Below are 24,625 nucleotides of genomic sequence, written 5' to 3'. Positions count from 1 at the left end.
TTATTTCAGCCAATATCTTCATAGATCCATAATTGATGCATTATATTTTTACAAAATAAATAGTTTTTAATTCCACATATCTGCAAGCTCAGTACAAACTTCAAGGGCTTCCTCCATTCGTTTAGAATGAGAGAGCAAATCATCTTCACTCTCAGAGTTGTTAAAGAAAACTGAATCTCCAAACATTGAGCCAAGAATTGGACCAACCAATACTGGACAATAATTAGCACTGCCAGCAAATTGGAACGAATCGAGAAGGCATGACACAGCCATTTCTCTCTCAGATGTGTACTCATTTTCCATGAGCATTGTATGAAGAATGATAAAATACAGTGCAGAGGCCAAAGTTTGTGGTGAAAAACCTCCTCTTGAAATGGACTTTCTCAGTAAAGCAATTGCATTCGAATCTCCACTCAGAAATTCCTTATTTTCCAAAACTTGATTCAATGAATTTTTAAATTCCTTTGACAATTGATTGTTTTCCACAAACTCTTTACAAACTGCAAGAATTGATAATCTTGGCTCATTTTCAGAAATATTCATTTTGATATATCTTCTACAAATATAATTCTGCATTTGTGCTGCTTCACAAGCAAATACTGAATAATGAGTCAATCTGGTCTCTTCCTTTGCCATCTTTAACAAATCATCATCACTAATTCTATTGTACATGCTCAATACTACATTTCTATGAGCTGGATTAATTCCACCAGTTTGTCCATTCAATTGATTATCCAATTGTCTCACTACAATTGCCACTTCATATAATTGCGTTTCCAATTCCTTCACATCATTTGATTCTCCATTAAAATCTCCTGATTTAAACTTGTCAAATATTTCCTTTCCAATTTGTCCTATTAATGATGATGATGATAATTGATCATTCCAAACAATTTCTCAATTTTACTACTACTTACCAGTATCATACCATCCCTTCGACTTGGAATGATACCAATGCAAATAATTTTTCAATATATTAGTCAATAATTGATTAAATTCCAATGAATAACGTTCGGAGGATGGCACTTTCATCTCCAAAGTTGAACTGTTCTTCTTATTATCAATCAAAGCCTTGCCAACCATTATGCCCATCGCTTGAGGTCCATGATTCTTATCACCAGCCACTAGCCCAAAGAGAACACCACGAACTCTTTCCTGTGTCGATGGAAATAGACGCTTCATAATAATATTAACTCGTCCCCAAACAATGTTTTCTATTTTTTTATTGTTCTTATTTCAAAAGACAATATTCAAGTTCATCATTGTTGTTATTATTTCTAACTATCAAGAACAGGGAACACGAAAAGTATTGGAAAGAAACACAGTAGGATGATTCACAATACATTCAAGAGAAAGGCATCCGAGAGAAGAAGTCTATGTAACAAAGTAGTAGACTAATAAAACAGCAAAAGCAATGGTGATGATACATTGCCATCCAATCCACAAAATGCTAGCTGCCATCGACACGATTAATCCCAATATTGCAAAACTGAACAGTAAATTGGCTACGTAGTGATTTCTGTGATTGGTGGGTGAACTGTTTATGTATCTTTCATTGAGAAAAACAATTGCAATTCCAACCATTGATCCCAAAAACAAGGAAAAGACTGCAAACAAGATTGGAACAACCACAAACTTGACAAAATCCAATATGATTTGCATGCTTTTTTTAAAGAAAAGTGTAATTATAATCCTTAGGCACACCTTTTTTTGGTTTTTAATGTCTCTTCGTTTTGTTGAATATCTATTTTGGACAGTAATGACCTGCAACTGTTTTGGAATTAAGAGTTCGAAAGAAGAGTTCCTCAATGAAATTACAGTAGTAGCAGTAAGGCGAGATGAAATATTGTAATCTTACAATCATTGCGAGATGAAATATGGTAAGCTTTCGTATTATATCTATTGAATAGAACAACAAATCTGATGTAATGGGAATTGTAAAACAATTTATTGCCAAAATCCAGAAATTCTCAAGCCCAACAATATAGCAGCATCTCCAGCAACAATAGACAAGGCAGGTTTCCAACCAACATTAATCAAATAGTAGAAGAAACAAATAGCAACACCAGCAAATCCATAACGAGCACAAATCTTTACAATTCTTGTGATATCAGAAACATCTGTTCTTGCAGGTGGGTTAATCTTTTCAGATAAAAGCAAATAACCAAAGCCAAGACAAACGCCAGCAGCCAAGGAAAGAAGATTCACACCAAAAGGGATGAAGACATCTTGAGTAGATAAGAAGGACATTTTTTTTGTGTTGTTGCATCTTGATAGTAGGATAAATAATTGCCAAACATTGACATGATTGTGAGCTAATTACTGGGTTACAAGATATTCATTGTTTATCTGCAATTAGTAAATCCGTTAAGGCGTTTTGCCGCCAAATATTTAAATTAAAATTTAATTAATTAAAATAAAAAATATCTCAATCACCTCAATGAGTCATATCACAACCAACAACAATAATGAACGTTGACCCTTGAGCATCAACAGGAAGTGAGGGAAGATAAAATCTTTATGGGAAAGGATAGATATTTTTTGGCTTCCGATGAAGATTATTGTTCACTGACGAAAAGTGATGGATTGGAGGAGAGTAAAAGACCTCTTTGAGTAACATGCTATACAACATCAATGTACCTTAATATTTGTTTCTCTTACAAGAGAATGCAAGAAGGCTTCATCAACAATAAGTTGAAAGTTGAATTATTTTCAATATTAAGGAAATTGTGTCAACATGAAGTTCTAGTCTGAAGCGATGGGTTTAGGTGATGTCTGTTGAGGCGAAAATGTTTGTCACCAACAAGCAGTTGACATTTGACAAATATTTTCACATCAGCAAAAAAAATTTAGATTATTTTTTCTCTCGTTTCAGAGCCATTTTACTTCCAATCATCATCCTGCACTACCTACAAGGAAGAGAGAAGAAATAAAGCTTTATGTAAGTAGACAATCAATTATCTTACTAACAACAATTCAATATTATGTATAGGAGAAAAGAATGGACCATCATGAATCATCTAATGTTGATGAAGTAAATCACTCATCAATAACCCATCATCAACCTGCTGTCAGCAATCAAGAAGATGAACATCAAGAAGGATCCACTTCATCTTCTTCCTCTTCAACTAATTCATCAAGAAGAAGTAGTCTTTCTGATGATGAAGAAAAACAACTAGATAATACATCACAACCACAAACAATAACACCTCCAACTAGTCATGATGATAGTACCACTACTACCAACAATTCCAATGATAATAATAATTCTACTGCTACTATTGTGGATACAAAAGTTGAAGGTAGTCCTTCTAAATCTTCTTCTACTCATCATAAGGAGGCAAGTGATGACAGCAGCAACAATTCTGTAGAACAACCACAAGAAGCAATTACAACAACAATAGAAGAAGTAAATCATCATTATGATGAACCAGTTTCCAACAATTTGAATTCTTCAACTACAAGTACAGCAGAAATAACGAATGTTGACCACGATGATCATCAACAACAAGAAGTATCAAAGGTACAAAGCGAGACTATTGTCGAAGAACAGAATACAATTATTGTAGAAGAAACACCTGTTGGCCAGGTCATTATTGACTCATCACAAACATCGTCCACTGATGTTGTCCAACAAGAAGTAGTACTTGATGAACCAGTTTCCACTAATATTACACAAGAAGAAACATTGGTTTCTAGGGCAGACTCCAACAGTGATGCTGTTGTAATTGAACAACAAGAGGTAGCTGTTAGTATCACTAATGATAATACTACTACCAGTAATTCAACTTCATTTGTTGCTGATGTTGCCATCAGTGTTGAACAACCAACTCCACGTCTAAACGAAGAAGAAGAACCTGTACAACAACACACTGAAGTGACATCATCATCAACTAGTCAAACAAGTGTTGAGCATGACACTACCAGTTCTGCTAGCAGTTCTACATCTTCCACCAATAATAATAACACTGTTACTACAACTACAAGTGGAAAACTCACTATTACTTCATATAATGGACCTCTTCCTCCTCCACCTGCCACTCCTCCTCCACCAATGACAGAAGAGGAAAAGAGACGTCAACAAAAGCTAATGAAAATGATTGCTTCAACTCTCTCTGATGACACTAATGGAAAGAGCAGCGAGCAAAAATCACCTTTACCAGTGAATATGCAAGCTATGGATCCATTTTCAATTGAGGAAATTGATCAAACACAGTGGATGGTATTGTTCAATACTGGATCTCTTCGTAATCAGACATCTAGAAGAATTTTGATGAGATCATCAAGTATGAGAATTCAACAACATTCTAATAGTATGCTCATTAGTAGCGGAGGTGGTAGTGTTAATACATCATTGAATACTCTTGGATCACCTTCTGAACAAAATGCACTCTCTCCTGCTACAGGCAATTCCACCAATGAATCCAGTAGTAATGGTACAAAAACATCACCAAGCAAAGAAAATTCAGAACATAAGGGATTACTTGTTAAAAACTTTTTCAGATTCCTTTCTTACGGAGGTGGATATTTACAAAAAGTTACAAAGAAATCAAGTGATGCAGATACTAATTTGGAGGAAGTTGTTTATTTCAAATTCCCTCATGTGAGACACTGTTTGCAAGTTTTCTATAAACCATTCAAGATTTTGCATTATGAAGCAAATCCATACAGAATGTCTCCTTTCAAACCACAATATGCAATTCTTAATTCTGAGGCTCCTACTAACAGTACTACGGTAACAACAGCAACACAATCAACTGAACATGAGGATAAATCAGCTAAGAAGAATAAGAAGGAACAAAAGAAATCAGAGGAAGAGGAGAATCAAGATACAAATGATGACGATATCTTACCTTCCATGTCCAAGATTTTAGACATTGAAAAAGCCCAAGCTGAAAAGGCTACTGAAGTACAAACTTCTAAAGATCCAGAGGAGCTTTTCCGTGCTACTGAACAAATGGGTGACTTTACAGAAAGTGGCTTGTCCAAAAAGTTAAAGAATGCCTTGTCTAGAAGTAGTAATCGTGATTCTATTGCTGCTTCTGGTAGTGGTAAATCAAGTTCAGCCGGTTCCCCTGCAGCAACAAACAGAGACAAGAGAAAATCAATTTGGAATAATATCTTCAAGACTACTGCACAAAATACCGAATCTAGTACTAAGAAGGACGATAAGGAAGGAAAGGAAGGATCTGAAACTAAGAAGGAGGTTCCAACCATCGATCCAAACGATCCAAACTTCCCAAGACAAATGAGCTTCACCTCTCTTGTAACTAATCAACAAAACCTTTCAGAGAAGGAAATTGCCAATCTTCAAAAGAAGACTGGTGAAAAGAAGGCTGTTGATGCTTTTGATGAAATCGATATTTCCAAATCTTTGAAAAAGAGTTTGGTTGAAAAGGCTAAGGAATTGTGTGCTAAGCGTCCTCTTGAACTTTTGAATGAACTCACTGCAGAACTGCAAAAGACTGACAGTTTGAGTGTTGATCCTCAAAAGAAATTGAACGATATTGCCGAATTGAATCGTAAAAATGTTCAAAAGGATACTAAGAGATTGATGGGAGTTTTACAACCAAGATATGAATACAAACCACTCCATACTACTATGTGTCAAAGATTCCCTGAAATTGAATATCCTGTCAAGAAAAAGTTCAGATTCCAATTATCATGCAGCGATTTTATTTTTATGGATAGTACTGAACTCCAAAATGATCTATTCACATTCTCTGTTGCCATCTATGATGCCAAATATTTAAAGAAGGTCAGCGAAGATTATCACTTCCACATGTTCACTGATGAACAATTGATGAAACTTCCAGAATCCCTCCATAATTCTCTTCAAAAGAGAGGTGTTGCTAGAACTGAGAAGAGATTATTCTCAGTTTCTTCACCAAATGAAGAAATGTTTTTGGTATTGTTTGTTAACCGTGTATCCAATGGCCCAACCAAGGATACAATCAAGGCACACAAGAAGAAGGAATTTAGTTCCGAATTTTTAGAAAAGAAGGACAAGTTGGCTTTCTTTAGGTATCCAGCATTCTTTGGATTTGTACCTTTATTTAAAATCAATGAGAAGAAGATAGAGTTGACATCTAGTATTTTGAACTTTGAACAAATGTTCTTTGTTGAAGGTGATTACAAAAATCCACTCAATGTTTACTCTGCACTTAAGCAAAAGACTAAACACCATTCTGTTAACGCTACAATGAAGGTTTACGTTGAGTTGATCAGTGATCTTCAAAAGTACAAGTTATCAAAACCATCAGAAGATACTGGAGCTGGTATTGGTGATAGTCAACTCATATACAAGCAAGATTCTGAAGACAGTGGAAGTATCAATGAAGACCACTCATCTTACCAAACACCAAACAATTATTTGGGAGATGATAGTACTGATGTTGCCAATGTTATGGAAGAAGAAGATGAAGAAAGTGAGGCCGAACGTCGTAATTCAGTCATCCTAAATTCTGGTGATTTCGGAAAAGCCCTCTTTGAAGAGCAAATGAAGATTTTAGAGTCTATTTCAGTTAATGAAATTCCATGGTACAAAATCAGATATCCATACATGAACTTACAAAATACTTTGTATGTCTATCCACAAGGTGTCAAATTGGAAAAGGCTAATGGTAAGAACATTCTCATTGAGGTAATTTTCAGAGAATCAGATAGCACTATTCCAACATTGGAAGAGCTTCAAAAATCTAATCCAGTCATTATTAACAGATTTACTTCTGAAAAGAAGCATAGTGAATTCTCTGCTCTTGAGTATGATAATAAGACTCCACAATTCCTTGATGAAATTAAGCTTGATATTCCAGCTGTTTCAAACAAGGGTAATCACTTGCTTTTCACTTTCTATCATATTGATATTGATAAAAAGTCTAATAAGCTAAAGTATGAATTCTTGGATAGAAAGGATGATTTTGGTAACAGTGATAGAGCAATCCTAGGTTATTCATTCTTGGATTTGACTGAAAAGAACAAGATTTATGAAGCTGACAAGGCACAAGCAATCTATCAACTCAAACATACTGATTTCCAAAAGCAATTCTTTACTGGAGAACTCAGAGTATACAAGGAACTCCAACCAGATTACCTTACTAAGAGTCAAACTAAGGGCACTCTTGAAAAAATAAGTGATGCCAGATTCAAGCTTATGGCACAACTTGTTTCAACAATCAATCCACGTGATGATATTTTGAAACTCTTCTTTGCCAGTATTCACGATTTGTATAGCCCTGAGACTGAGAATAAGGAAAAGATTTTGGAATACATTTGCAGATCCATTTTGATGAAGTTCTGTGATATTGACTTTTCCTTATTTATGCCTCACTTACCAATTGTTATGAATATTTTGTTTGAACTCATGAGTAACATTTCTGATTTATCTATTCACTCTACTGATTTGAGAAAGGGTGCTGAAAGATTAATCTTCGAACAAGTATTGGTCTGTTTGAGAGGTGTTTACCATCTTACTAAGAATCATACCAGAGGTAACAAGTTTATGGCTTCATATACCAAGTATATCTTTGACGAAATGAATAGAGGTTATCCAATTTATTCAGTTTTAACTCGTGTCTTTACTGACTATTTGGAAGAATTGACAAAGATTTTGCAAGAACCAACCAAACACTACTTTGTTACTAACAATTTGACTGAACACGATCCGTTCCGTTTCTCTTGGTTTATCTTTGATGTTATTATTAAGAGTTTGACATTGTGTATCAAGACTGATTCTTTGGATTGTCTCACCATCAAGGACAGTTGGTATTTGAATAAGTCTAACGATGGATATGGGTGGAATGATGAACATCCACTTTCTCAAGAATACTTTGTGAGAAAGGTCAAACAATTAATGCATCACTTCTGTTCTCGTACAAAGAAATTATTGTCTTCTAGTGGTTCAGGTAGACAAAATATTGGTTTGAATAGTAACAGAAACTTGGCATTGTTTATTAGAGATTTAATTCCATTCATTGATAGAGAATACTATATTGATATTGTCAAGCACTATATGGATTGTCTTTCAGGAGATGCTAGTACTGAAGCACTTTTGAGATTAAAGTCAGAGTTTGTTGCCATTTTGTGCGACTATGACTATTTCATTCCACTCAACAGTTTGCAATTGCAAGAAGGAAACTTTATGGTTAGACACTTATTTGATGTTTTCTTTGCCACCATTGAAACTAATAATGAAAAGCTCATGCTCAAAGTTGGCAAATACTTGTTAGATTTATTCTGCAAGATTGACTTTGATTCAAGATATCAAGATACATCCAAGAGAGCCGCTATTGCAGAAATTTTCTTGTATTTTGTTGACAGATATATGGATAAGGAAGAATACCTTACAATGTTCCACAATGATGAACTTTACATCTTGACCTCTTTCTGTCTTCTTTGGGTTTTGAGAAACCTCTCAGAACAAAGACTCATCCAATGGTGGACTCAAGCTCCTCTACACGTGATGATCAATTGTATTTCATTCTTAGACTATGTAGTCATGTCTGTACATCACCTCGATTATTCTTCATCCATTCCAAAAGAAAGGAAGAAGGGAGGACAAAGAAATATTCGTATCGAAACAGTTTTGTCTGTTAATTATATCCTCAGCAAGATCACTGAGAAGAATGTTCTCAATCAAATCTTTGAAAATATCAATGTTAAATATCCAATAGATAAGCTCTTGGCTAACAAGGAAGAATATGTCCAAGTCATTTCAAAACTAGAAATCACCAGAAATACCAAGACAATGACTCCAGTCAAATCCTTGCTTTTGCGTTCAATTTCAAGATTGATATTTAACATGATTTTCCAATTGACTATGAAGGATGAATTCAAGGTTGTGTCTCTCATATTCCAAGATTGTTTGCATCCATTCCTTACTAGCTTTAACCACAGTCTTGTCTGTCCAGATTTATATGACCTAACAATTCCAAAGAAGGACAGAGTTCCTTACGCCCAAAAACGTAAGGTTGAACAAAAGTGGAGATGGCTTTTGGGAGCTTGTAGTTTGTACACTGAAGAACTGATGGGTGATAAGGCTATTGGTGAGTCTATTCAAATCTCAAAGGAATGTATGGCTTTGCTCTTGGAACCATTTTCTTATGTTCTTAACTTTGAGAGTGAAGTTGATTTGGAAGATGAACCAGAAGATGTCAATGTTGATATTAAGCGTAGTACAATTTCATCTGGTACATTGAAGAAGTTGGTGGAAAAATTCGTAGGAATGCTAACATTGGAAGGTGAAACTGAATTGAGAGGTGTTTTCCATTCTACCTTCCTCAATACCTTCTCATCATTCACCACAGCACGTTCTCTGATGAATCGTCTTATGGGAGTCTACAGATCTGTTATCAAGAATAACACTGTTCGTCTCTACATTGAACAAGCAATGAATGAACTCCTCAAGGAAGCTTTCCATGCTCTTGACAATGAAGCTGTTGCTCTTTATGCGCACTATTTTGAAGAAATTGCCCAACCAATCAGAAAGAAACAACAAGAGGATGGTGCAAAGAGGGTTCACCCAACTTTGAAGAAGATTAGAAAGACTCTTGTTCAAAACTTGCTTAGTTTCAAGAAGGATGAATCCGGTTCAACCAGTCATCATGGCCAATCTAACACTGTCATGATTCCTAAAGGTGTTCCAATTGAAAAGTTGAAAGAACCAGAAATCTCTCTTAACCAATGGAAGATTCAAAAGTCCAAATACATTAATGAAGGCATGCCTAATCCTTACAATATTCAATTCAACTTGTTGAGTTGGCCAGCTACTGAAATTGCTAGACAAGAAACTATTATTGATTTGAAGATCTTTAAGAAGATTGAAGCAAACGAATTCTATAACTCTGCATGGAGTGATATCAAGTACAAGTATGAATTGGCTCCTCACATTTCTTCATTGACTGACCGTGTAAACAATATCAGTTACTGGGTTCAAACTACAATCTTGACAGAGTCAAATACCGAAATTAGAAAGGCATTGTTTAAGAAGTTTGTTGAAATTGCTAAGGAAACTTATGAATTGAATAACTATAGTGCCTTCTTTGCCATTATTTCAGGTTTGCAATCTGTTCCTGTTTATAGATTGAAAGAAACAAGAAAAGTTCTCTCACAAGACGATGCCAACATCTTTAAGATCTTTGATGACTTACATGCTAACAATCGTATCAAATTGAGAGAAAATTTGAAGAATACCATTGTTAACAATAATACTCCAATCGTTCCATTTATTGGTATCTTCCAAACTGATTTGACCTTCACTTCTGATGGTAATCCTGATGAATTTAATCACCCTAAGAATCCAAACAAGAAACTCATTAATTATCAAAAGAGAAGAATTTACTATAATACTATTCAAACTGTAAAGGATTTACAAAGTTGTTCCAACTTGTATCGTTTAGAACCTATTCCTTACCTTCAATATGTTCTTAAAGAACAAATCTTTGAAGGAATTATCACCAATGATGATGAACTTCACAAGAAGTCTCTCGTTATTGAACCAAGAAAAGCCCAATAAACCACTTTTATTTATTTTTCGTTTGATAGTTGAACCATGCAAGGAATTGGCTCTCAAAGAATTCAAGACATTCTCCCTTTCATTTAAACTGTTCTCTTGTTGGGCAGTTTCGTTGGTACGACCTTAATCTTCTAGAATTCCACAATTCAATAAATAATTTGATTTTAGATTAGTTTTATTTACACTCGACTATGGTTTTTAAGGATTGGTTTCCTATCTCTTTTCAATTTTATCATCAATGATAAGACCCCAATTACCAGCATGACAAATCCAAGTTAATTTCTTTCCTTCGAGAGCCATCTTGGCATACTTAGTCTTCTTTTCCTTATTTTGTTCAATATAGACAACTCCATCAACTCTTACAAATCTACATGAACTTTCATTCATTTGAATTGCAAATTCAATACCATTAATTTTAACTTCTGTACAAGTACTATGAATTGCAGTGTGAATCTTTAAAATATCATCATCTGTAACAATATATGAACCTAATGATGTAATATCATCACTCTTTTCACCATCATCAATCATCTTATCACTTGAAGACATTGTTGGTTTAACAATTGTAACTTCACCTGAAACTGCACCATCAATATGTGCTTGCATTGTTGTATCATTCATCATAATATTATCAGCAGCTTCTCTATAAATTAATCCACAAAACATTTCAATTGTTTTTTCAAATGTATCTAATAAATATTCAGATCCACCTGTTTCTTCTGAAATTGTTTTGTAAAAATCTTTTGTTGACCATGAAGATGAACCGCATCTAACACTATGAATTTTAACATGATGATTATCAAATAAATTACTTGTTTCTTGTTTCCAATCAATATTAAACCATTCAGTTGATTTGTGAGGATCAGCATCACCAATTACAACAAGTGATCTATTTGTAAATGTATTTTCAACATTAACCCAAGATAAAGATTGAGCTTCTAATAAAACAGCTTCATAACATTCATCACCATCATAACCACTTGTTGAATTAATTGATTGAACAAATGAAATAATTTGTTCGATATCTGTTGTAAAATCTAATTTGTATAAGCAATATGATCCAGTATCTTTAGAATCTTCATAATCACCATGTGCAATAATTGCAATTTCTAAACCTCTAACATCATTCATTAATTGTTGACAAATAGTTTGTAATTTAAATTTCAAATTATTTAAATATGAAGACATTGAACCAGTTGTATCAAATGAAAAACAAATTTGAACTGCAGGTACTCTATCACTACCAGTTGTATCTAATTTGTGATTATTACCTGGTACATAATAACATCCACTTAAAATATCTGAAATATTAAGTGATTTGTATCTAATTGATGTATCTAATTTTGACATTGACCATTTAGAAGCATCATCTGACCCTTTTAAAATCTTATTACCAGGTGTTTTTTCAATTAATTTGTTTCTTGCTTCAGATGTTGATGTAAAAACTTTAAATTTTGGATTAGTATAATCTGTATATGGTGTAATTGCAGATGAAGATCTTTTAGAAATTGTTGTTGAAGATGAAGTATAATATGATGAAGTAGGCTTTTTTCTAATAGATTTTTTAACAGCTTCCTTCTTTTTCTTTGTTGCTTCCATTGCTTCTTTCTTTCTCTTTTCAGCTTGTTCCTTCTTTGAAATTTCAGCCTTCTTCTTTAATAATAATTTTTGTTTCTTCTTTTCTTCCTTTTCATAATTCTTTCGTAAATCTAATTCACCAACGATATAATCTTCCAAATGAATCGGTAATCTTCTTTCTCTTGTTGGTCTGCTGCTTGACATTTCTTAGTTATTATTATTGTTATTGTTGTTTTTTGTTGTTGGAAATTCCATCACAAAACGCGAGAATATTTAAAGGCGAAGACGCGTTTTCCACCAGCAGGTGGATTATCAGCGAATTTCTGGCATTTTTTTTGCTGCATAAAAGTGGATTTTTTCTTGGCGGGAAATATTAACAGAAAAGTTTTAGTGGTAGTTCATTGAGTTTGATATTGGAATTAAGGAGACAATTACTTTCAACTAATGGCTTTACTAGTAATTCTCAAGTATCAACCTTTAATTTTCCAGTAGAATACCCTTTATCACCAACACTACATCCAACGCCTCCAGAAATACACGTGAAATCCAACTTTGCTTTTGAATCACTCAACGAAATAAAACCAGTGTAATTAAATTGTTTTCCATCGGAAAAAGATGAAACCACATTCAAATAACCGTTCTTAAACGTTCCACTATAGGTCTTTTTAGCGGAACTGCCTTCATTCTTATTAGATCCCGAGACGGAACCATCTTCCTTAACTGTGATTTTCATTTCCCATCCTTTTAACTCCCTAAATATTGTGTGATGAATTAAGGAGGAATCAAAACTTACGTAGAGCAGGGAGCTCCCTTAAAAGTTGTATAGTGTGTTATACCATCACTGCCTCCTATTTTAATCTTAATTTTTGACTTTTTGGCTTCCGTTTTTTCCAGTTTGCTCATCTCGATTTTTTTTTTTGCAAAATGGAAGACTTTTATTGAGGAATAATTATTTTTGAGAAAAGTTCAATCAGAACTTGAATCTCTCAAAAAGGAAAATACTAAGGTTTGCTATTTGGCGGTTTTGAAAATACAGAAAAAAATCAACACTATACACAACAGGTTTAGAGGCCAGTGCTAATTTTTCAGGTAATTCTTCATCGGATTATTTGGTGAATGTTATTTAAGTTTAAAGATTTTATTCGATTTCATCAAATATAAATGAATTACAATGCAAAATAACAAGAACAACATATAGGAGGCATGGCATCTCTGTAAATATTCATAGAATATGAATTTTCATAAGTTTGTTTTTATGAACATTGTTCCAAACCAAGTTCCAACTTGTAATTAACAACTTAAAAAAAATGTCAAAATTCACACTATTATCTTTACCACATGACATTTTCCGTGAAATATTTTCCTTTCTGTTACCTGTTCATCATCAAACTGCCAACACTTCATCAAATAATTTCATTAATCTACAAATTGATGAAGTAAAAAAGAGCATCCTTTCACTCCAATCCACTTGTTCCTTCTTTTTATCCGAATCTTTGGAAATTTCTAATTATTTCAATGAATTTTGGTTGAGTTTGATGGAGAGGGAATTTCTTGGCCATTCTCTACTGCAGGAAGAGAAGAAACTTAGAGAAAAAATCAAGAAAAAAGCCAAACGATACTATTGCATGTTAGTGAGAATGTTGCAGATTCAGTATGAGGAACAATTGATTCCAATAATGAAGAAAAATGAATCGAATAGTGTTGGTAATATTAATCAAAATTCTCAAATGAATGTTGAGGATTTGAAATGTAAGATATTTTGTATTGGAGAGTATGGTTCTGGAAAATCAAGTCTATGTCGAGTACTGTCTGGTGAATTTTTCAATTCTCCATATGAGATGCAAATTGAGGATACTTATTTGAAAGAGTTTCGATATTCGGATGCTAAATATCAATTGGAAATTGTGGATACATATGCAATGGATGAGTATGTGTCCTTACAGGATCGGATGATACAGATTAGTGATATAATTTTACTAACAATACCACCACAACCTTATTGGAGTAATTATTCGAAGGATAATCAAAAATCAATAGAGCACAGTTACAATTTTTTGGATAAATTGCTACAGAGAATTGTTCGTATTAGAGAGGTCAATAATAGTCCAATAATCATTGTTTTCACAAAGTGTGATATTACATATGGAGAACACGATGAAAAAACTAGGGAATTATATGTGAAACGAGTTCTCAGAAAGAACATGATCCTAAATTGCTCAATTGTACACACTAGTGCAAGGGATGGTGTGGGTATTGCTGAACTACTCGTTGAAATGATTATTCGATACCGAACCACCACTGAGACTAAAGATTTCAAATATGGACTCCAGAAACAATATTAAAAAAGCTAGTGTCCAATGAAAGGAAAATTTATTCAATCATTTCTGATTCCAAGAAACAATGTAGCATGATGTGAAAAGTTCATGAAAATATTCAGCTATCATTTCTAATAATGAACAGGATTTGAACATTCTTACTATTAAAGATCATCCTTTGTTGGTGGATGAAGGGAAATAGACACCAATAAAATCTAAAACATGAACACACAAATAATGTAATTGAGGGTGTTATTTAAAGTTTTCAATCTTGGCTAAAATTTGATGGGCAGTTAATCTCATCTTGGCATCATATCTAATCATTTCACACAATAATTCAAAACAAAATTGAACCTTTCCATCTCTGTAATTCATCTTTTTACCAAAATTAAGAATTTTTGGTAAGAGTACTTCATTATCTGCCAGATCATTGCCTTGTTTAATCCTAAACAAAATTGATTCATAATCTCCAGATAATAATTGATAGAAAACACATCCCAAACTCCAAATATCACTTGCTTGTTCAACTTCTCCCTTAATGATTGCTTCTGGAGAACTGAATTGAATTGTTCCTTCATAGACAGTCAGACCAGATCGTGAATTAGATCTGGAAGATCCCCAATCTCCAATGCACAATAAAAAGTCATCACATTTTGATACATCTTTTTCATTGGCTTTGGCAATGAATATGTTTGTTTGTTTCAAATCTCTGTGTATCATATTCTTGGAATGGAGATATTGTAATCCTAAAGCAATTTGTTTTACAATTTCAATAATTAGATCAATTGTGATTGATTTTTGATTTGTATATATCCAATCTCTCAAATCACACTTGTAGAGTGGCATGAGAATACAAATGAATCCTCCATTCTCGACCATTGTACAGCCAATAATTGGTACAATATGAGCATTAGAATCCTCAGTCAATTCAAACATATTCACGACTTCTTTAAATTCCGTACCAAATGGATTTGTTACTTCTATTTGCTTTACGGCAAAATGCTGATTGGTATTAATTTCCTTAAATACAAATACAGAACCATTAGCACCACTTCCTAATTTTCTTTCCATTATGTATTCTTTATCCCTAATTTTGAAATGTGTCTTTGATGAAATACTACTGTGAGTATTACTTATTAAACTAGTGTCATTCTGAATGGAGAGAGAATTTGACCAACTTGATTCTGAATAAGTTGATGGTGTAGTATTGTTTAACATTTTCATTTTCTCTGGATCTTGATATTTGTTTCTGAACTTTTTAACATAGATAAAAGTACCAACACTTATCATTAATATAAATACCAAAATTATAACAAGTATTGTAACAACTATAGCAGCTATTGTTCCCGATCCATTCGTAGAATCACTATTTTGGCAAAATTGACCATTATATCCCTTATTACATTCACAAATGGTAGAATTTTGATTCAAATTATTTCTGGTCATAACACAATAACCATTTGAGGAGCATCTTTTAGTTGAATTTTGGGATGTATCTTTTGAAGTTGGATCACAATCTAACCATGAACATTGATCTCCAAAGTAAAGAGGAAAACATGAGCACTTGTTGAAAAATGAGCAAATTCCATTATCTTCACATCCACTATTACCCAATTTTCCAAAACAGTAAGGTATTGAACAATCATTTCCACCAAATTCATCATTACATTTACAAGTATTATTCGAAATGCATAGACCGTTCGGTTGACAATTGTTGGTACCATTGCAATTATACTCCAAACATGATTGACCTTCCCATCCACTATTACATTTGCAAGTATTGTTTGAAATACACAAACCATTAGCATGACAGTTTTGAACTCCATCACATGCAACAATATCACATTTTGGTCCAGACCATCCTGATCTGCATTGGCATGTATTATTAGAAATACATTTACCATTTTGAGAACATTCAGCCATTCCATCACATGAGAATTGAGAACATTCAGAATTTCCTTTCCATCCACTATTGCATTGACATGTATTATTAGAAATACATCTTCCCTGTGAGTTACACACTCTAGGATCATTTCCTAATTTTCCAAAACAAATTGGAATTTCACATTCGAGTCCTGTCCATCCATCTTGACATTTGAAAGTGTTTGGACCAATACAAATTCCATGTTGAGAAGGAATGTCACATGAAAAAGCTCCACATTGGTTATTTCCATTCCATCCACTTTCACACTTGCATGTATTACTGGAAATACATTTTCCATGTGAGCTACAAACAGCTGAATTATTAAATTGAATTCCAAAACAAATTGGAAAAGTACACAAATCTCCAAACCATCCATCCATACATGAATATTGATTAGGTCCAATACATTCAAAGGCGTTTGGTGGTTTTGGAATGTCACACGAAAAGGCCCCACATTGCTTATTTCCATTCCATCCACTTTCACAATTGCATGTATTGTTGGATATGCATTTTCCATGTGAGCTACAAACAGAAGAGCTGTTATATTGAATCCCAAAGCACATTGGTAAATTACACAAATCTCCAAACCATCCATTCATACATGAATACTGGTTAGGTCCAATACACTGCTGACCGTTTGGTGGTTTTGGAATATCACATGAAAAAGTTCCACACACTGAATCACCTCTCCATCCACTTTCACAAATACATGTGTTGTTAGATACACATTGTCCATGTGAGCTACAGACAGCTGAATTATTAAATTGAATTCCAAAACAAATTGGTAGTTCACAAGAATTTCCAAACCAACCAGTCATGCATGAATATTGATTAGGTCCAATACATTCAAAGGCGTTTGGTGGTTTTGGAATGTCACACGAAAAGGTCCCACATTTTGTATTTCCATTCCATCCACTTTCACAATTGCATGTGTTGTTAGATACACATTTTCCATGTGAGCTACAAACAGCTGAATTATTATATTGAATTCCAAAACAAATTGGTAAATTACACAAATCTCCAAACCAACCATTCATACATGAATACTGGTTAGGTCCAATACAATTATGTGCATTTGGTGGTTTTGGAATATCACATGAAAAAGTTCCACACACTGAATCACCTCTCCATCCACTTTCACATAGACATTGCCCATCCACACATTTCCCATGATTTGAACAAACTTGGCCTTGTGGATTAATACATGCTACCGATTGAATCATTCTTACAGTATAACTATCAGCGTATAGTAGTTCACCCTCAGAAGTCGTGGCAACACCATTAATTCCTTGAATAGCATTATGTGTAACAGTAGATATAATACCATTGGAATCAATTTTTCTGATAGCATTGTTGCCAGTGTCGGCTATATACAATATTCCATTTGAAGTGACAGTAACCTGTGTTGGGTAATTCAATGCAGCATTCACAGCTAATCCACCATCGCCTTTGTTTCCTTTTTCTCCTGTTCCTGCAATTACTGCGATGGTATTATCATGAGCTAATTTCATTATTTGAGAAGTTCCAGTATTAGCAAAATATAAATCTCCATTAGCAGTGTAATATAAACCCGTTGGATATCTCACATTTGATACAGAGTTGGCTAATGTTGTAACAGTGAAATCATTAGCTACCATCCTTAGAGTATTAGCATTACTGTCAGCAATTACAAACATGTATTGATTTGATAGTATTGAGGGTGTACCTACCACACCACTGGGTAAATTCAATTCACAACTAGTAGCCTGAACTCCTTCAGGACAACCTATTCCATTTGAATTTGTACCTGCTACAGTAGAGACAGATCCACCACCATCAATAAGTTTAATTAACCTATTAACAGTATCTGCAACTAATAGGCCTTTAGAAATTTTTGATAACGCTGATGGTTGATTCATATTACCAGCAATTCTTGTGGCCAATCCTGCTGTCATATCAAATTTGATAATATCTGTATTATAGGATGCGAAATAAATTTCACTATCACTGACATATTCTAATTGAGTTAATCCATTAAAATAGTAACTAGAAGCAGGCACGTTTGGACTCAAAGTATAAGGATATGCACCACCAATGACTGTTGGCTGACCAAGAGATTGAATGTTGAATTTAACAATTTGTGATACTGCTAAATTTGGCAATTGACTCATGAAATAAAGATTAGTTTGTGCTGAATCAATTCCAAAATATCCAATTGGCCAACTTTTATCCTTCAGGAGAATAGTTGAATCTGCACCATTTTTTGTGGTTTGTGTGAGGGAATACAATATTTCTCCATTCGAAACTATATATTCAGCATTTCCCAAACTCATTATTTGCAATGGAGTTGGTATTACCAAAGAATATGGATACACAATTCCATTTTGTAAAGCGAGAAATCTACTGTTTTGCTGGTCAGTAATGATCATTCCATCAGATGAAAATGTAATACTTGTTGGAGAAGAAAGTTGACAACTCAATGGGTCAACATTAACACAACTCATTGATACGTCAGGGTTGACTGCACCAATAATTACTTTACAATGAGCAGTATTTTGTCCAGTAAATGTCAAACTTCTAATAACATTATTGCCAGTATCAGCAATGTAAAATATTCCACCATTCTTTGTTATCATTGTTGGACTTTTTAACATAAGCACTGCAGGTTCATAGGTCAATTGCAAAGTATTTAACATTCCACTTGACATATCAACAGTTCTAACAAAACCTCCTGAATTACTCAATCCATTATCCAAAATATATAATATATTAGTAGATTCATCCAAATAAACACCACCTGGTGATGTCAATGAAAATTCAACAGCCAATCCACTTGTCTCTCCAGGAACTGCACAAATTCCATTTCCTGCCACCACAACACTCAAACTTTTCTGAATTTTCCTCACCACACAAAACTGTGTATCTGATAAATATATTATTTCATCACCATCATCCTCCTCCTTCTCCATCACCACCACAGATGATGATGATGAGGATGATTGCACATAAATTGGACTCTCGGATATGATCGGAAAATGATAGGAATCAATGGTATTGCCATAACTTCCTGCCACTATTTTAATATTGTAATTATTTGCTGTTGTTTTTATAATTGTTGTTTTAGATGAAGCCAATGAGGAGTGAATGAAGAAAATGCTGTTGATGAAGAGAATGAGGATGATAATAATGGAAGAAGAATGGAAGGAAAGGAGTGGCGGCATTTTGTTTTTGAAAGGTTACCTGTTGGAAGAAGGTTTTCTAATTAACTATTAATCAATGACAAACTTTGTTTTCTAGCACAGACAGTTCATAAATTTTCAAATCGCGATTTTGGAAAAAAAAATTAAAATCTTTAAATTTTTATATTTATTTGTGAATCCTAGGATTGTACTTCATGTATGCTTATTAATAATTTTTGTTTATTTGTAAAATGAATCAACGAGTGTAAAATAGATGTAAATTAAGGGCCAATCTCTCTCGTAATTAGTTTCTAAAAAAAGAATTAAAAAAAAATGATATCATTAGAAAATCAATTACTACCAAGGGAAATTTATCACTCCATTCTCGAGTATTTACCTCTGGAAAATCTCTTCCGATCTGCTAATTTAGTTTGCCACGAATTTTATCAAATTATTCATCAAGATCCTTCCTTTCAACTATTATTGTATTTAAATAATTTCTCTCGTAATTTCCAAAGAGTAGAATCTTGTTTTTTCGATGAAAAAAGTAACAGTTGTGTGATGAGAGTAGAATTGTTGGATCCTAAAGAGAAATTTGTGGATATTTTCATCATGAAAGAATTGAAAACGATAAAGAATCCGTTTGCTTGGAAGAATATAATTTCATACGAATTGGAAAGACCACTTGTTTTGATTCGAGTTTATAATTTGAAACATTATATAGAAAAATCTGTTGTGTTACAAGCAATTTTTGATCCAGAACAGGAATGCACAGCTCTGTTCTGTGAATTGTGTAAGCTTTATGAAATGTTGTATCGTAACCGTGAAACGATGGACATTCTGAATATTTTCAATGTGAAAGATTACAATCGTTCTACCCTTCTTATGAACTTTGCCTATTCCAATGCTTATTCAAAATTTATTTGGATGTGTGAAAATCTACTTCCACCAATGTGTAACAATGATCACTTTATGATTGGAAATAGAACCTATGGACAAAATTGCCTTCACATTGCCTGTGCAAGAGGTAGCACACAAATTGTGGAATATCTCATTGAAAAGAGAGGTATGGATCTCAATGCTACAGATTTTGATGGATACACATGTCTACATTTGGCTGCCTGCAAACAAAACTATTCTCTTTGTAAATATTTACTTGATCATGGAGCTGACAAACACAAATTAACTCTCAATGGATTCAGGGCTGTAAATTTAGTCAACACTGAAAACCAAGATTTGAAGAAACTTCTTAAGGTTACCCCAGTCAACCATTAACTTCGTTTCGTGTCCCTATTATTTCTTCAAGTACATTGTTCAATCATCATTTGCACTAGAACCAACAAAAAAATGTCTCTAAACAAATCTATCGTGATTGATAATGGATCTTGCATGTGTAAAGTTGGTTTTGCAGGTGAAAACTCTCCAACAGACAGCTTTCCTTCAATCGTAGGCAAACGAAGGAATAAACTTTCAAGCAATCCTACATATGTAGGATATAGAGCAACCTCTCATCGGGGAGAATCACTTTGTCTCCATTATCCAGTGGACAAGAGAGTGATCACAAATTGGGAGGATATGGAGCTGGTTTGGAACCATGCCTTTTACAATGAGTTGAGAGTTGTGCCAGAGGAACATCAAGTCATGCTAACTGAACAACAAAATCCAAAGGAAAATAGAGAAAAAACAACTCAAATCATGTTTGAAGGGTATAAGGTACCAGCCATGTATTTGGCCAATCAAGCTGTATTGTCGCTCTATGCATCTGGTGGCGTGACTGGAATAGTTTTGGATTCTGGTTATCATATTACACAATCGGTTCCAGTGTTTGAAGGTCATGCTTTGCAGCATGCCACTTGCAGATTAGATTGGGCAGGAGATGATTTGGTTGACCATTTGATGATCCTCTTGAAAGAAAGAGGATACAATTTACAATACAGTTTTGAAAGAGAATATGTAAAAGATATGAAAGAAAGATATTGTTATGTAGCTTTGGATTTTGAGGAGGAAATGAAGCAATATAAGATCAATTCATCTATTGTTGATTATGAATGGCCAGATGGAACACTTCTCGCTATTGGAAATGAGCTATTCAGATGTCCAGAATTACTGTTTCAACCTAATTTAGTTGGAATTGAAGATAAAGGAGTACACGAAATAATATTTGATTCTATTCGAAATTGTGATATTGACATTAGAAAGGATTTATATTCGAATGTTATTCTTTCAGGTGGAACAACCATGTTTAAGGGAATGTCAGAGAGGATACACAAGGAATTAACACTGGTAGCTCCTTCATCAATGAAAATTCGTGTGGATGGCCCAACTAAGGGATGCGAAACAGTCTGGATTGGAGGTAGCATTCTTGCATCATTATCAAGCTTTCAATCTTTGTGGATTACTAAAGATGAATATAAGGAGGTTGGGAGTGGAATAGTTCAAAGAAAATGTTTTTAATAATTTAAATGATGCCATCAACATGTCAAGGCCCGTCATGCAAAGATTTATTGTATTAAAAAATGTCCACAATCACTACCTCACAACCCGTTCATTTGAATGTTGGTGGTACGATCCGCACCATCATTCCTGATGAATTAATTAAAAGTGGAAGAGAAACAGACACCTTCTTTTCTAAACTTTTCACACAACAACAAATTCAACCTACAATAACACCATCCAATTTATTCACTGATCCTGTGTATTTTGTTAATTGTCCACACAAAATATTTAACATGATCTTTAACTGGTTAAAGTACGGAATGGTAAATAGAGATTTATCAGAATATCAAAAATTAGAATTGATAAATGCTTGCAAAGAGTTGAATTGTGTGAATTTGTTGAAAATCTTGGAATCTGAAACAAGTAACAGCACTACACTTGATGTCAGCAGTGCAGTGTTGGAGATTGTTAAACATGAGATAATGCATGTACCTATTTTGGACTTTACTGGTCGAAATTTGAAGAGAATTAATTTGGATAGAGTTAAACTAGAACAAGCACAGAAAATTTCGTTCAAAGATTGTGTAATGAGTGATTCCTCTTTATGCAAAGCAACACTATCAAATGCTGATTTTTCGAATTGTGATTTGAGTTCTTCAAAAATGGACAATTCTTTTTTCAAATATTCAAATTTCACATCAGCCAAACTAAATTCAAATCGAATGGATGACACAACATTTGAATCGTGTAATTTTAGTTCGGTAAACTTGAGCTCTTGTAGTCTGAAAAAAGTACTTTTCAAAGAATGTGATTTTAATTCTGCAAATTTGAGTAATTCTAATCTTGAGAGTGCACAATTCAGATCTTGTAGAAACTTTTCTGCAGCAAATCTGACCTCATGCAATTTAAAATATGCATGTTTCGAAAATTGTGATTTTCAAAATATAGATTTCACTAATTCCAATCCCGAAAATGCAACATTTAGAAACTGTACCCCAATTTTAAAATTTGAAAAGAAATCATTCGATCAAGAATCTTTGAAAGGAAAAGTATTTGTAAATACCTTATTCAAAGACTGTGAATTTTGGAAGCAATCAGGTGCTAAATTTGAAAATTGTGAATTTGAATCCTGTAATATGTTTGGATATTGTTTCAGTGATGATTGGGAGAACAGTTTCAACCAATGTGACTTGTCAGGTGCCATTTTCCCAAATTTGAACTATTTCCAAGGCAACAAGTTTTCAAAAACAAAACCTCTTGAAATCAAAATATCAATTAACAATATGAAATGTGCCTTATTAGACTCAAATCAACTATATCATTTTGAATTGCAAACACGTTTCAGATATCAAAATCAATTGATTCTTACCATCAACCCAAAAACATCTATTGAGGAATTTAAGAAGGAAGTGAATGAGCAATCAACATGTTATGGCTTTCTTGCCATTATTTGGAGTGAATCTGAGAAACAATCTGTTTATTTTGAAAACCCAATTGGAAAAGACTCTGAGCGAGCTGAAATAATTAACAATCACTTGATTCTCACATGTGAAAAACAAAAAGCAACTCCAAAAACTGATTCAAACTACTTTATTTATGTAAAATCATTTGCAGAAATTTCCAAGAAAGGAACCTGTACTTTGCAAGGTGGTCGTCCTTTTGATTTCACCAAGATTGAAATATTTGCCTTCTCAAGTAGGTGGTAATTAGGTTATTAGCACTTTATGATAGATTATTATGCTAGTCCACAAAATAAAATCGTCGTTTCATATTTCGTGTTGGTTCTATATCACGAACACAATGAAAATGGCACCCAAAAGGGAATCCACTACACAATTTTAGAAATACGGTACTTTCACCCACTTTCACCTTTCTAACAACAAAAAAAAACACCATATGTCTGCCAAAGTGATCTTTCCTACGGCAATATTTGATGCGTTGCTGGTCTCTAACTATTCGAATCCCAGTACAAATGATTCAACGATCTGTCATCCACTCCTCCTTTCACAAGGAAACAAGAGTGAGAAGGGATTGTGTGATGACACCACATCGGCCATTGTTATTTCAGCTATCGTTTTGTTCCTTCATACAAGCTTGTTATTAGTTTCGGTTGGAGGTTTAGTTTATAAATTGAGAAAGTTGCATATTCTCCAAAAGGAACACAAACAAGTTGTGAATTATTTGCAGGTTGCCAGGAATCCAGCATTGATGGTCATGGGAGCAATTATTGGATGGACCTATACTTTCGTATTAATGACTAGAGTGTTAATTGGACGAAAGATTTATCCATGTTTCATATTTTCACTAATCTATTATTTGGCTGTGCCTGCACTTTCGAATACTGTCATATTGAGATGTATTCGATTGTTGATATTGACAAAATTATATGAATTGAAAGTGAGGATTGGTAATAGACAATATGAACTGCGTCATTCGATATCATCAGATAATCCTAAACAAATTACTGAAACAACCGAAACTGAACTAAATCCAACTAGCTCATCAACAGCTAAATCTAATACTGGAGAAAACACATCATCATCAAGTGGACTCTCTGACAATATTGAAAAACAAAAGAGTTTGTCCTCATTTTCATTATCAACCACACAAGACAGCTCTACAGGAATTTACAAGATGAACAATTGGATATGGAAATTCTTTTCAGAAACAAAACCAAATGGGAAATATTGAAAAGAGATTT

The 24,625-nt window shown here is 33.8% G+C and overlaps 9 protein-coding genes across 9 annotated transcripts; 4 read left to right on the top strand and 5 right to left on the bottom strand.

Moving 5' to 3' along the window:
* Positions 1–66: 66 nt before the first annotated feature.
* On the bottom strand, positions 67–1,182 carry NAEGRDRAFT_68927 (uncharacterized protein; the record flags this gene model as incomplete). The annotated part of the gene is made up of 2 exons (XM_002675843.1): positions 67–854; positions 918–1,182. 2 exons carry the CDS (start codon positions 1,180–1,182, stop codon positions 67–69), a joined length of 1,053 nt encoding a protein of 350 aa, XP_002675889.1.
* Positions 1,183–1,947: 765 nt separating this feature from the next.
* NAEGRDRAFT_68926 (uncharacterized protein) lies at positions 1,948–2,250 on the bottom strand (the record flags this gene model as incomplete). Its single annotated transcript, XM_002675842.1, has 1 exon — positions 1,948–2,250. The coding sequence occupies one exon, from the start codon at positions 2,248–2,250 to the stop codon at positions 1,948–1,950; it is 303 nt and encodes a 100-aa protein (XP_002675888.1).
* Positions 2,251–3,001: 751 nt separating this feature from the next.
* On the top strand, positions 3,002–10,527 carry NAEGRDRAFT_58372 (rasGEF domain-containing protein; the record flags this gene model as incomplete). The annotated part of the gene is made up of 1 exon (XM_002675923.1): positions 3,002–10,527. One exon carries the CDS (start codon positions 3,002–3,004, stop codon positions 10,511–10,513), a length of 7,512 nt encoding a protein of 2,503 aa, XP_002675969.1. The 3' UTR covers positions 10,514–10,527.
* Positions 10,528–10,726: 199 nt separating this feature from the next.
* On the bottom strand, positions 10,727–12,295 carry NAEGRDRAFT_49977 (uncharacterized protein; the record flags this gene model as incomplete). Its single annotated transcript, XM_002675841.1, has 1 exon — positions 10,727–12,295. The coding sequence occupies one exon, from the start codon at positions 12,293–12,295 to the stop codon at positions 10,727–10,729; it is 1,569 nt and encodes a 522-aa protein (XP_002675887.1).
* A 259-nt stretch (positions 12,296–12,554) lies between these two features.
* NAEGRDRAFT_68923 (uncharacterized protein) lies at positions 12,555–12,994 on the bottom strand (the record flags this gene model as incomplete). The annotated part of the gene is made up of 2 exons (XM_002675840.1): positions 12,555–12,843; positions 12,885–12,994. The coding sequence occupies 2 exons, from the start codon at positions 12,992–12,994 to the stop codon at positions 12,555–12,557; spliced, it is 399 nt and encodes a 132-aa protein (XP_002675886.1).
* Positions 12,995–13,398: 404 nt separating this feature from the next.
* Positions 13,399–14,433, top strand: NAEGRDRAFT_68922 (ras family member; the record flags this gene model as incomplete). The annotated part of the gene is made up of 1 exon (XM_002675922.1): positions 13,399–14,433. One exon carries the CDS (start codon positions 13,399–13,401, stop codon positions 14,431–14,433), a length of 1,035 nt encoding a protein of 344 aa, XP_002675968.1.
* Positions 14,434–14,658: 225 nt separating this feature from the next.
* On the bottom strand, positions 14,659–19,530 carry NAEGRDRAFT_80161 (serine/threonine kinase; the record flags this gene model as incomplete). The annotated part of the gene is made up of 1 exon (XM_002675839.1): positions 14,659–19,530. The coding sequence occupies one exon, from the start codon at positions 19,528–19,530 to the stop codon at positions 14,659–14,661; it is 4,872 nt and encodes a 1,623-aa protein (XP_002675885.1).
* Positions 19,531–20,100: 570 nt separating this feature from the next.
* On the top strand, positions 20,101–22,855 carry NAEGRDRAFT_80160 (uncharacterized protein). Its single transcript, XM_002675921.1, has one exon. It carries the CDS (start codon positions 20,836–20,838, stop codon positions 21,940–21,942), a length of 1,107 nt encoding a protein of 368 aa, XP_002675967.1. The 5' UTR covers positions 20,101–20,835; the 3' UTR covers positions 21,943–22,855.
* A 965-nt stretch (positions 22,856–23,820) lies between these two features.
* Positions 23,821–24,615, top strand: NAEGRDRAFT_68917 (uncharacterized protein; the record flags this gene model as incomplete). Its single annotated transcript, XM_002675920.1, has 1 exon — positions 23,821–24,615. One exon carries the CDS (start codon positions 23,821–23,823, stop codon positions 24,613–24,615), a length of 795 nt encoding a protein of 264 aa, XP_002675966.1.
* Between the last annotated feature and the right edge of the window lie 10 nt (positions 24,616–24,625).

This window comes from Naegleria gruberi, assembly GCF_000004985.1.
Source record: "Naegleria gruberi genomic scaffold NAEGRscaffold_31, whole genome shotgun sequence".
NCBI classification, from domain to species: Eukaryota; Heterolobosea; class Eutetramitea; order Acrasida; family Naegleriidae; genus Naegleria; species Naegleria gruberi.
Note: the sequence above shows the minus strand (reverse complement) of the source record. Positions and strands in the feature narration are given on the sequence as shown.

Coding starts and splice junctions, on each gene's coding strand:
- NAEGRDRAFT_80160 (XM_002675921.1), top strand. CDS start 20,836: ATGTCTCTAAACAAATCTATCGTGATTGATAATGGATCTTGCATGTGT.